Source organism: Chroicocephalus ridibundus, chromosome 22, assembly GCF_963924245.1.
Source record: "Chroicocephalus ridibundus chromosome 22, bChrRid1.1, whole genome shotgun sequence".
Classification (NCBI taxonomy): domain Eukaryota; kingdom Metazoa; phylum Chordata; class Aves; order Charadriiformes; family Laridae; genus Chroicocephalus; species Chroicocephalus ridibundus.
In genome coordinates, this window is record NC_086305.1 from 5,006,780 (window position 1) to 5,018,859 (window position 12,080).

Sequence of the window (12,080 nt, forward strand, 5' to 3'; positions counted from 1 at the left end):
TGACTTTGAAGAGCAGGCGGGAAGGGATTGTCCCCCTGTTCTCTGCACTGGTGAGGCCCCACCTGGAAATGTCTGGTTTTGGGCCCCTCACCACAGGAAAGACCTTGAGGTGCTGGAGCGAGTCCAGAGACGGGCAACGGAGCTGGTGAGGGGTCTGGAGCACAAGGAGAAGGGTCTGGAGAACTTGTGAGGAGCGGCTGAGGGAGCTGGGGGTGTCCAGCCTGGAGGAAAGGGGGCTGAGGGGAGACCTTCTCACTCTCTGCAACTCCCCGAAAGGAGGGGGTAGCCAGGGGGGGTCGGGCTCTTCTCCCAAGGAACAGGCGATGGGACAAGAGGAAATGGCCTCAAGTTGGACCAGGGGAGGTTTAGGATGGATATTAGGATAAACTTTTACACTGAAAGGGTTATCAAGCATTGGGACAGGCTGCCCAGGGCAGTGGTGGAGTCGCCATCCCTGGAGGTATTGAAAAGGCGGGTAAATGTGGTGCTGAGGGACGTGGGGTAGTGGTGGGTTTGTCAATCTTGGGTTAACAGTTGGACTCTGTGATCTTGAAGGTCCCTTCCAACCAAAATGATTCTATGATTCTATGTAGGCTTTTCTGAAGAGAAAACACTCTGCAGAGAACCCCCAAACCCAGCATTTTTGGGTCTGTGCCTTCATCAGAGACACTGAAAGGACATCGGCCCAACCATCCTCCTCCTCCTCAGCCTCTACTTGAACTTGAACTTGGAAATCGCAGATTTTCCTGTTGGATCTCGGGGCTGCCAAACCCTCCAATGTCCTCTGCTACCGAGGGATGCTGCTCAACCCTGCACCTTGATGGCCTCTGCCATGCCGTGCCCTCGGACACGCTCCGGTCCTGCTGTCCCCTCAGACACGCTCCCACCATGGCACCTCCTGGCCAAAGCCAACCTGCCCGGTGGCCATAGCATCCCCGAGATCCCGCAGCCCTCCTGCACGGCTCAGACGTTGTGCCCCCCATGGGCACTTGGGGAGGACACAATCTCTCCAAGCAATTTTTAATTTGCTCCCTGTGTGGGTACACATTCCCTGCCCCCACCCGGTGCCGTTCCCCCCGGGGTCTGGGTGCTCCAGAAGAGCACCGGGGGGTCCTCCCCAGCCGGGATCCCGGGGGAATGCCAGCAGTCGGGATGCAGTGCTGCACTGGGAGAGGGTTTTCCAGCTTTTTCCCCTCCTTGGCAACAACCCTATAAGCTAATTAAACAAAAAGGCAATTAGCTAGTTTCCTAGGCAGGCCAATATGTTAATCAGGTTCCCTTCCAGCCTGGCAAAAGTCATTATTGGTGCTACTAATTCAACCGGTGGCGGCGGGAACCCCGCCGGCCGGTAACTCATTCCGGGGGCCAAACCCGTCCCGGTTGTGGGAGCGGCGCCGCGCTCCTCCCCGCCGGCAGGGGGCGCTGCAGCACGCCACCAGCTTTCCTGCCCGGCGCATGCGCAGCGCGGGGACCCTGCGGGGCCGGGCACCACCGGCGGCGGCTGTGGGGAGGGACCGGGCGGCCAGGCGGGGCGGGCAGGGCAGGGCCCGGCCCAGTGGTGCCCGGGCTGACACCGGGCTCTGCCCTACCGCCTCCCCACCCTGGGAGCCGAAACCCCGGCCTCGCCTGCCGCTCTGGTGCGACCGGCGGCCCTTACTGCTCTGACCCCGGCGGCGCCGCCGCCTGCACCGGCACCGCCCCGCGGTGGCCGTACCGCCTCCGCTGCCCCATGTCGGTTCCCACCCGAGTTACCGGCAGCGGGCGGGGAGGACTTTTCCCCTCTCCCCCGCTCCCTCCCCGCTGGGGCTGGTGGGCGCTGCCGGTCCCGCCGGGCAGAGCCGTGGTGGGGCGGGCGCTGCCGGTCCCCGCTCCCCGTAGGCCTCGGTGCGCGGCCACGTGGTCCCGCCCCGGCGGAACAGTCCTCCCAACCATAGAGCCTACCGGCCGCTGCGGGCCAGAGAGGGGCGGCTGCGCATGCGCCTTGCGCGCCGGCTGCGCAGGTTCCGCCCCCCGGCCGGCGCCGTCGTATAAGAAGGGGGCGGTTGACGTCAGCGTCCTCTTCCGCCCGCTCTGCGCTCGCCAGCGAGACAGGGCTGTCGCCGCCGCCATTGCTGGAACCCCCCCGCCCCGGAGAATCCACCGCCATCCGCCACCATGGTGAGTCCCTGTAGGCCGCCGCCGCCCCGGGGGGGCCGAGCGGGCACCGCGCTTGGTGATCGGTGGGGATGGCCGCCCTGGGAAGGCCCGCGGGCTGCCGGCGACGGCAGCGGCCTGTTCGCAGCGGGCTGGGCCGCTGCTGAGGGGAGAGGGGTGGGGCTGGCGAGCCGGGAGGGAGGGGACTGTCCCCGGGGAGAGTCGGGGCCGTTGCTCGGCGGGTGGGGCGCGGCGGCCCCCGGGGGTCCGTGTCAACCCGTGTACGGCGCTCCTCTGCTGGTGCCGGGCTGCGGTAGGGCCCGGGCTGCCCCGCGGGGAGGGGGAGCGGCGGTGATGTGGCGCCGGGGCGGCGTTGACGCCTTTGCGGTGCCTTATGTAACGCTGCGGCCCGGCTCGGGGGCAAACCGAGCGGCGCACCGGCCTGTCACCCGCCTGCCGCGGAGCAGCGACCCATCGAGGGGCCGGTTTTAGTCGGGGTTTGCCTCAAGGAGCAGTTGACGCTGCGGCAATTTGAGGGACGCTGAGCCGGAGGGGGCTGGGTGCTGGTACTGCAGGCCCAGGGCCCTGCAACGCTGCTGTCTGCCGTGCCCTTGCTGCGGGTTGGCTTGTCACGCAGGCTGCACGGGCAGGATGCGTGGCAGTGTGACAATGGCAGGTATTTTGGGTGCCCTCAAACCAGCACAGTTGAGTTTCCTAGAACTGCTAAAGCCGTTTCTACGGCTTTAATACCCTGTGTTTTTCTCCCCCCTCCCTCCTTTCATTCTTCAAGGTGAACTTCACAGTAGACCAGATACGGGCCATCATGGACAAAAAGGCCAACATCAGAAACATGTCTGTGATTGCCCATGTTGATCATGGCAAATCAACCTTGACTGATTCTCTGGTATGCAAAGCTGGTATCATCGCCTCTGCCCGCGCGGGGGAGACCCGTTTCACTGATACAAGGAAGGATGAGCAGGAACGGTGCATCACCATCAAATCAACGTGAGTTCCCTCCCATCAGGCACCTCACCGCTCCCGCTGCAGGGTCTGAGCTCAGGGGGACTTTGAGTGTTCTGCTGGTTTGATTGTGAGATGAAAGAAGATGGCATCAAGACTTTCTGTAGTCTAGTTCAGAAGGTTGTCTCTTGCTCGTGAGGATTGCGTAAATGAAAGAGCGAGTATTGATGGGCTTGTGGTGAATCAGAGAGAGCTGGCTTCGTGACCGCTGGGAAATAGGTGCAGTGGGAGCTTCAGCCTTCCATTTTAGCACTGGTGCTGTTGGATGTGGCTGATGTCTGCTGGAGTCCCATGGATGCGGTGTGGAGACTCTCTTGGGAGCATCTCTGGCGATGTACTTGGCAAGCTGTGTCACCATGGGCTGTTTGAGGATCCTGAGGAGCGTGAAAAAGGATCAAAAGGGCAGTTAGGCCTGGTAGAAAAAGCATAAATCCTTGACTGAAAGAAATGGAACCCTTTCTGGGCATTTTAAATGGCATGGAGTCAGAAGCGATTATGGTTTCAGAAGAGGTTATGCTTTGGGAAAAGCATAGGAAAGGCAGATTTTAGTCCGCACTCCTTGTTATCTCCCACACTGGCCCCCCAGGAATATGCTTTAGGAAATCTTTAAGCCCAGGCGCAGCTGCCTGTGCGGGATAAAAGGCTGTTTCTAAGCATTGGGGAGGAGTAATGTGTAGATAATAATTTTAATAGCTTTTCTTTTATTTCAGAGCTATTTCCCTGTTTTACGAGCTCTCTGAAAATGATTTGGCCTTCATCAAGCAGAGCAAGGATGGTTCTGGTTTCTTGATCAACCTGATTGACTCTCCTGGGCACGTGGATTTCTCTTCGGAGGTCACTGCTGCTCTTCGTGTCACTGATGGTGCTCTGGTTGTTGTAGACTGTGTCTCTGGTAAGGTTTTCTGCAGCCACGTGCAATTGGAGCGTATGTTGGGCGAGTTTGAAGACGAGGATAACTAATTCCCCTGTGTTTGGCAGGCGTGTGCGTGCAGACAGAGACTGTGCTGCGTCAGGCCATTGCCGAGAGGATCAAGCCTGTCCTGATGATGAACAAGATGGACCGAGCGCTGCTGGAGCTGCAGCTGGAGCCAGAAGAGCTGTACCAGACCTTCCAGCGCATTGTGGAAAACGTGAACGTCATTATCTCCACGTATGGAGAAGGAGAAAGTGGACCCATGGGAAATATCATGGTAAGCGGAAGGCTGCGTTCGAAGTCAGTGAGAGGGAACAGTTGTGGCTCTATCTCAAATGAAGAAGTGAGAGTAGAATAATGAGGATGGCCATATTACCCAGGCTCGTGCTGGTTTGGAGCTTTCACCAGCTTTCTTTCCAAACCTTCTGTTAGTTCAAGGCTTGAGCAAATAAAGACTATAAATACAAGAAAGTATTTTCTCTCTTTACCAAGGGTGCCCTTGTTTTGTAGGACACCTTCTTGCCCATGTCACGTCTGTGATGTTGGGTGACGTGAGATCCTAGGCTCCTCGGCAGCATCCCTCCCCTGGCTGTCTTCTGAAATGGAAGGCCAGTAGGTGTTTGCCAGTCCCTGCGCTCTGAGCACCGCTCCCCGCTGGGTTCCCGGGTAGTGAGCAGGGCTGTCGGTTCTGAGGATAAGCTTGCGCTTTGTTCCCATTGAGCACTCTCCTGCATGCTGCAGGTTTTCATGCGTTGCTGAGTCTCCCTGTGAAGGACAGGAATCTTACCTGCACACAAATCTAGGCTGGGCTGTCTGAGCTGGTCAAAGTGATGAAAACCCAATCTAATTCTGTGGTACAAAGCTAAAATGGCCAGGCTGTCCCTGGACCTTGGAGGTGGCCACTGTCTCAGAGCTGTTTGAGCATCCCATAGATCTGAAGCTCCAGCTTCAGATTCTTTGTGGAGCCGTACTGAGTGTTGTTTGAGATGGAGTAGCTGCCTGCTGTCATGCCCTGTGGCTGTAACATCCTGTGCTGTTCCTCTGTAACCCAGCTCTCCTGTTCCCTTTCAGATTGACCCAGTGCTCGGTACCGTCGGCTTTGGTTCTGGCCTGCACGGCTGGGCTTTCACTCTGAAACAGTTTGCTGAAATGTATGTTGCAAAGTTCGCTGCCAAGGGTGATGCCCAGCTGAGTCCATCTGAGCGTGCCAAGAAAGTAGAAGACATGATGAAGAAGTTGTGGGGAGACAGGTGAGGAATCGCGGCTGTTGCTTTTAATTCCGGATCAGCTCTGTGTGGCTGCACCCTGATGCTGTAGAAGATGGGTAAGAGGAGAGGATGTGGTCGTGCACGTCTCAGTGACTTGGTCTGTGTGCTAGCAAAAGAACCGTTTCCCGTGAAATCTTTGCAGAATAGGAAACGCACAGATAAACGGGGAGGGGATGGTGAAATGGCAACATGAGTTAAATGCATTTTGGCGAGTTTTGAAAGCCTGAGAATGGTGGGGGAAAGTATGAAGACGGCTCTTACTCAGCAGCTCTTTCCTCATGCCTGAGCAAGCAGAACAAGCCACGCTTCCGCAGCTGAACTGAGCATTGATACTTGTCTGATTTATTCTTTCTCCAGATACTTTGATCCTGCTACTGGCAAGTTCAGCAAATCCGCTACCAGCCCTGATGGAAAGAAACTGCCCAGGACCTTCTGCCAGCTCATCCTTGACCCCATCTTCAAGGTGAGTTCCTCAGTGTTCAGCCCTTGCTGGTGCCTTCTGCTCTTTGGTTCAGTTACGGTGCATGATGATGGAAAATTTCTTCACTTTGACCTGACTTGTTTGATTGAAGAAATTTAAATATCTGACACATCTCGTTACTCTATGGGAGCAGAGAAGCTGGTAGTAGACATTGTGCAGGCAAGTGTCTGAGCCTCCGGATGGATTCATCTGGGTGATGAGCAAGAACAGAGATTCTCTTTAGAGACGTTTGTGCTGCTGCTTCAAACTGGGTCACCGGCGACATTCATGGCTGCTGCTGTTGTTCTAGGTTTTTGATGCAATCATGAACTTCAAGAAAGAAGAGGCGGCTAAACTGATTGAGAAACTGGACATCAAGCTTGACAGTGAAGATAAGGACAAGGAGGGCAAACCCCTGCTGAAGGTGAGACGGGTCTGAAGTGTCCATGGGAAGGAGATGAGTAGTTGTGCTGCTCCAACTGTCTTAACTTAGGAAGCAGCTACAAACCGTCCTTGGGTGGGAAGGAGCTGTTGGCAGCTTGGCGGTCGGGGAAGCAAGGGAAGGTTGTGAACAACAGGCTGGGTCTTACTCCTCTGATCTCTGCTCAGGCTGTGATGAGGCGGTGGCTGCCTGCTGGAGATGCCCTGCTGCAGATGATCACCATTCACCTGCCTTCTCCTGTCACAGCCCAGAAGTACCGCTGTGAGCTGCTCTACGAGGGACCCCCCGATGATGAGGCTGCCATAGGTACGATGAGCCGCTGCTTTGCTGCTAGGCCTCTCTTCACTTAAGCGCTCAGTGCTCTGGAATAATTGTAGCCATCTTGTTTTCCAAGGTCACAGCTTGGTAGCTCCTGTAATTCTTGAGTCTGTAGACTCTTGAGTCTGGGTGACAAAATTTTCTAATATGGATGACACAAGCTTACTAGCTTTACTCTGGAGGAGTGAGCTAGCTAAGTGACTGGAGAGTAGTCAGGGTGTATGCCAAAGGCTCAGGCTGAGCCTGTGTTCATTTAAAAGATTTTTTGGCGATGTGATCTCGGGCTTGCCAGCTGTCCAGACAGAAGTCAACAGGCTGGGACAATACTGGGTACAGGTCTTGTGCTGGGGTTTGGTGGTGGGTGGGGGAACAGGACGGACATACCAAATGCAAGAGACGGTACTGAACGAAGTTGATCTGTCTCACAGGTATTAAGAACTGTGACCCCAAAGGCCCCCTGATGATGTACATCTCTAAAATGGTGCCAACCTCTGACAAGGGACGTTTCTACGCTTTTGGACGTGTTTTCTCTGGTCTCGTCTCAACTGGCTTGAAAGTCAGAATCATGGGACCAAACTACACACCTGGCAAGAAGGAGGATCTGTACCTGAAGCCAATTCAGAGGTCAGTCCTGGCTGGGGTGTGCTCTGTGGTCCAGATTTGTGATTCTAGAACTGTCTTGGGTCTCCTCATCTCTGAGGCCAGGCAAGGCGCTTGGCTGCGGACCTCAGGTCTGCTGCTGAGCTCCAGGAGACTGCCTGGTTGCACCTCCTCTTTCAGACTTCATTAAAACAACTTTCTCTTTCACCAGGACCATTCTCATGATGGGCCGCTACGTTGAACCCATCGAGGACGTGCCTTGTGGAAACATTGTTGGTCTGGTTGGTGTCGACCAGTTCCTTGTGAAGACTGGAACCATCACCACCTTTGAGCATGCTCACAACATGAGAGTCATGAAGTTCAGTGTCAGCCCCGTTGTGCGTGTGGCTGTGGAAGCCAAGAACCCAGCGGACCTGCCCAAGCTGGTGGAGGGTCTGAAGCGTCTTGCCAAGTCTGACCCTATGGTGCAGGTGATTGTCCAAAGCCCTTTTGGGGACAGGAGAAATCCTGGTCCTGCTGGTGCAGGAGGCTTCTGGTTATGGTTGTACTAGGTGTGCTGGTAGAAAAGGCTTGAATATTGGTATTCCCTACCGGAATGGGAAGGAATGCTGCATTTCACCTTGGGCTTGGTGCTGAGTCATCCCCAGATCAGTGGAAAAAGCATCTAAAAGTAGCTTTATGAGTCAAAAATCAGAGACAGTCACTAGTATTTCATGTGCGAGAGCTTCCGTTGCATTGCAGTCGAAAGCCTCACCTGCTGTATGAATGGTATTTTCAGTGCATCATTGAGGAGTCTGGAGAGCACATCATCGCTGGGGCAGGGGAGCTGCACTTGGAGATCTGCCTGAAGGATCTGGAGGAGGACCATGCCTGCATTCCCATCAAGGTAGAGGGGCTACAGTGGCAGAGCTGTTGCTGAGCTCTGGGTGGGTATCTGGTGAACTGTGGTTTGGTTGGTGGCTCACTGCTCTTCTCTGCTCTTTGTCACTGCAGAAATCAGATCCTGTTGTGTCCTACCGTGAGACAGTCAGCGAGGAATCCAATGTGATGTGCCTTTCCAAGTCCCCCAACAAACACAACAGGCTGTACATGAAGGCCCGGCCCTTCCCAGATGGCTTGGCTGAGGACATCGACAAGGGCGAGGTCTCTGCTCGTCAGGAGCTGAAGCAGCGAGCTCGTTACCTGGCTGAGAAGTACGAGTGGGATGTCACCGAAGCCAGGAAAATCTGGTGCTTTGGTCCTGATGGCACCGGTCCCAACATCCTGACCGACATCACCAAGGGAGTGCAGTACCTGAATGAGATCAAGGACAGCGTGGTGGCCGGCTTCCAGTGGGCGACAAAAGAGGTAGGTAGGGGCAGTGCCTGGATCGGGTTGCTCCAGGGCAGGCAGCATCATAAACTGCTACTGCACATCTTTTCAAAGAAATTTTGGGAAAACTGCCGCATATAGTGCAGCAGATTTATGATTCGGAAGTATCTTTTAGGATAGATGAAACTTGATGTCAACTGGAGTGAAGGTGTCATATCAGTTTAGACACACACAAAACACAAGCTCAAGACAAAAAGCTTTCTCCCAGGGCTGCAGAGAAGTTCATCATGGCAACGCGTACTTAACGTTCTAAAAAGCTTTTTCAGAGAGCAAAATGCAAGAGCAGCGTCAGAAACTATTAAGATGAATAGCACAACTGGCATCAAAAGAAAATGCAAGGTGCCCTGAGAGCCTCAGCAAAGACCTGGCCTTGTTGACCAATTATTTTTTCAGGACTAGACAGGAGATGACTCAAAAATAACAAATTGATGGGTAGACTGGGGACAACAACAGGAGGGGGGGTTTTCCTGCTTATTTTTTAAAGTTAGTCTCAGTCAGAAAAACAAAATACCATGCCAATGACTTTGTCCCAGTAACGTGGAAAGATGGCTTTTCTTGGCCAAATACTTGGGTAGCAGCATCCTGTGGTGTTGGCTGACCCCCTGCTCTGCTTTTCCAGGGGGTCCTGTGCGAGGAGAACATGCGCGCTGTGCGTTTTGATGTGCATGATGTCACCCTGCACGCTGACGCCATCCACCGCGGAGGTGGGCAGATCATTCCCACTGCCAGGAGATGCCTGTATGCCTGCGTGCTCACCGCCCAGCCCAGGCTCATGGAGCCCATCTACCTTGTGGAAATCCAGGTGAGGAACCTTTGCTCAGCCCATAAGATCCTGGGCCAAGAAGAGGTGAGTGGGTCCTGACACCTCTTTCTCTTTCAGTGCCCGGAGCAGGTGGTGGGTGGCATCTACGGTGTGCTGAACAGGAAGCGTGGCCACGTCTTTGAGGAGACCCAGGTGGCCGGCACCCCCATGTTTGTGGTCAAGGCCTACCTGCCTGTCAACGAGTCCTTTGGTGAGTGTGCTGGTCCTGGGTGTGAAGGAGATCCTTTGCACCCAGCTGGTTGATCATGGAATTGTAGAATTGTTTAGGTTGGAAAAGGACCCTTAATTAAGATCCTTAAGAATCCAACCATCAACCCAGCACTGCCAAGTCCACCACTAACCCACGTCCTTCAGTACCACCTCTACGCATCTTTTAAATCCAGCCAGGGGTGGTGACTCCATCACTTCCCTGGACAGCTTGTTCCAATGTTTGATAACCCTTTCAGTGAAGAATTTTTCCTAATACCCATCTAAACGTCCCCTGGTGTAATTTAAGGCCATTTCCTCAAGTCCTATTGCTTGTTACTTGGGAGAAGACCAAGCCACAGGATGGTTTGGGTTGAAATAGATCTTGAAAGGTCATCTAGTCTAACCCCCTGCAATGAGCAGGGACATCTCCAACACAGTCAGGTTGCTCAGAGCGCTGTCCAACCTGGCCTTGGACACCTCCAGGGATGGGGCAGCCACAGCTTCTCTGGGCAACCTGGGCCAGGGGCTCACCACCCTCACGGTGAAAAATTTCTTCCTAATATCTAATCTCTCTCTCCCCTCTTTTCATTAAAAACCATTACCCCTTGTCCTATCACGATAGGTTTTGCTAAAGTCTGTCCACATCTGTCTTAGAGGATCTCTTAAGGTATTGAGATGTCACCATGAGGCCCTCCTGGAGCCTTCTCCAACCCCAATTCCCAGCCCTTCCTCATGGCGGAGGTGCCCTGTGGTTGGCATCTCTGTAGGCTCTGGGTTCCTTTCTCCTGGGTGGTGAACTGGAGTTTTTGTACAATCACAGACTGGTTTGGGTGGGAAGGGACCTTAAAGGCCACCCAGTGCCACCCCCTGCCCTGGGCAGGGACACCTCCCACCAGCCCAGGTTGCTCCAAGCCCCGTCCAACCTGGCCTTGAACCCCTCCAGGGATGGGGCAGCCACAGCTTCTCTGGGCAACCTGGGCCAGGGGCTCACCACCCTCACAGCAAACAATTTCTTCCTCAGACCTCATCTCACTCCCCCCCTCTTCCAGTCTAAAGCCATTACCCCTCGTCGTAACATAGAACCTTACAATTACGTAGGTTGGAAGGGACCTTTCAGATCATCGAGTCCAACCATCGACCAAACTCTGACAAGACCCGCCGCTAAACCATATCTCTAAGCACTGTCTACCTGTCTTTTCAATACCCCCGGGGATGGCGACTCCACCCCTGCCCTGGGCAGCCTGTCCCAATGCTTGACAACCCTTTCAGGGAAGAAATTTGTCCTAATATCCATCCTAGACCTCCCCTGGGGCAACTGGAGGCCGTTTCCTCTTGTCCTGTCGCCTGTTCCTTGGGAGAAGAGCCCAACCCCCCCTGGCTGCCCCCTCCTTTCGGGGAGCTGCAGAGAGCGAGAAGGTCTCCCCTCAGCCCCCTTTTCTCCAGGCTGAGCCCCCCCAGCTCCCTCAGCTGCTCCTCACAGGATTTGTGCTCCAGACCCCTCACCAGCTCCATTGCCCTTTCCTGCACCCTGCTAAAGGCAGTCCCCATCCTTCTTTTGAAGGAGCTCCAGGGCTTCCTGGAGCCTTCTGCACCCCAGTCCCAGCTTTTCCTCATGGCAGAGGTTCCCTGTGTTTGGCATCTCGGTAGGCTTTGGGTTCATTTCCCCTGGGTGGTGACCTGGAGTGTTGGTGACGCCCAACTCCTGTTGAAGGAGAACCTCACCTCCTCCTCTTCTTCCTCCCTAGGTTTCACAGCGGATTTGAGGTCCAACACTGGTGGCCAGGCTTTCCCCCAGTGCGTTTTCGACCACTGGCAGATCCTGCCCGGGGACCCCTTCGACAATGCCAGCCGGCCCAGCCAGGTGGTGGCCGAGACCCGCAAACGCAAGGGGCTGAAGGAAGGCATCCCCGCCCTCGACAACTTCCTCGATAAACTCTAATTAAACTCTCCGTTTGGACTCTGGGGGAGGGGAAATTTAATTAATTAGCTTGGGGGGAGGGGGGTATAGATGCCCGTCAACCACCATCTTGTTAATTAATCAGTTTCATAGCGATTTGAGACTTGAAATGAGGAAGGAAAAACAAAAAAAAAGGCAAGAAAAAAAAAAAAAGCCTTATAGGTTTCTGTGTTGCACATGACTCATCTTTGCCATTGTAACTAAAACATTTCCACGCGATTTGCCCGATTCTCTATTTATTTGACTCAAAAAAGGGTGGGGGAGGGGGAGATGAGCTCCTTCCCCCCATGCCCCTACCATCCACAAAAAAAGAAAGGGGTAAATCCATGCAAAAATGAGAAAGGGGGGGGGGTTTAAAAAAAACAACCAACCAACCTGCAGTGTGACTGTCCGTCGTGACCATCGCCGCCTGTATTAGTGCCACTGGAATTAATAAAATTGGATAATGGTGATTGGATGTGGAATGTGGGGTTTTTTGGCGGGGGGCGGGGGGAATAGGTCGCCCCCTTGCGGACGGGAGGACCGCGATGGTGGTGGTGGGGGGGGAAGAGCGGGTGGCCCCGCCCGCCCACTGGCCCCGCCCACC

At 54.7% G+C, this 12,080-nt stretch overlaps 1 protein-coding gene and 1 non-coding gene across 2 annotated transcripts; both read left to right on the forward strand.

Annotated features, from left to right (window-relative positions):
- The first annotated feature begins 2,022 nt into the window (after positions 1 to 2,022).
- On the forward strand, positions 2,023 to 11,946 carry EEF2 (eukaryotic translation elongation factor 2). Its single transcript, XM_063358160.1, has 15 exons — positions 2,023 to 2,157; positions 2,924 to 3,138; positions 3,864 to 4,045; positions 4,132 to 4,343; positions 5,138 to 5,316; positions 5,692 to 5,797; positions 6,105 to 6,218; positions 6,404 to 6,542; positions 6,983 to 7,178; positions 7,366 to 7,624; positions 7,933 to 8,040; positions 8,148 to 8,501; positions 9,145 to 9,327; positions 9,406 to 9,538; positions 11,283 to 11,946. Exons 1-15 carry the CDS (start codon positions 2,155 to 2,157, stop codon positions 11,474 to 11,476), a joined length of 2,577 nt encoding a protein of 858 aa, XP_063214230.1. The 5' UTR covers positions 2,023 to 2,154; the 3' UTR covers positions 11,477 to 11,946.
- Positions 5,856 to 5,924, forward strand: LOC134526510 (small nucleolar RNA SNORD37). Its single transcript, XR_010073992.1, has one exon. It is a non-coding gene; the product is annotated as a small nucleolar RNA SNORD37 (small nucleolar RNA).
- Positions 11,947 to 12,080: the final 134 nt, after the last annotated feature.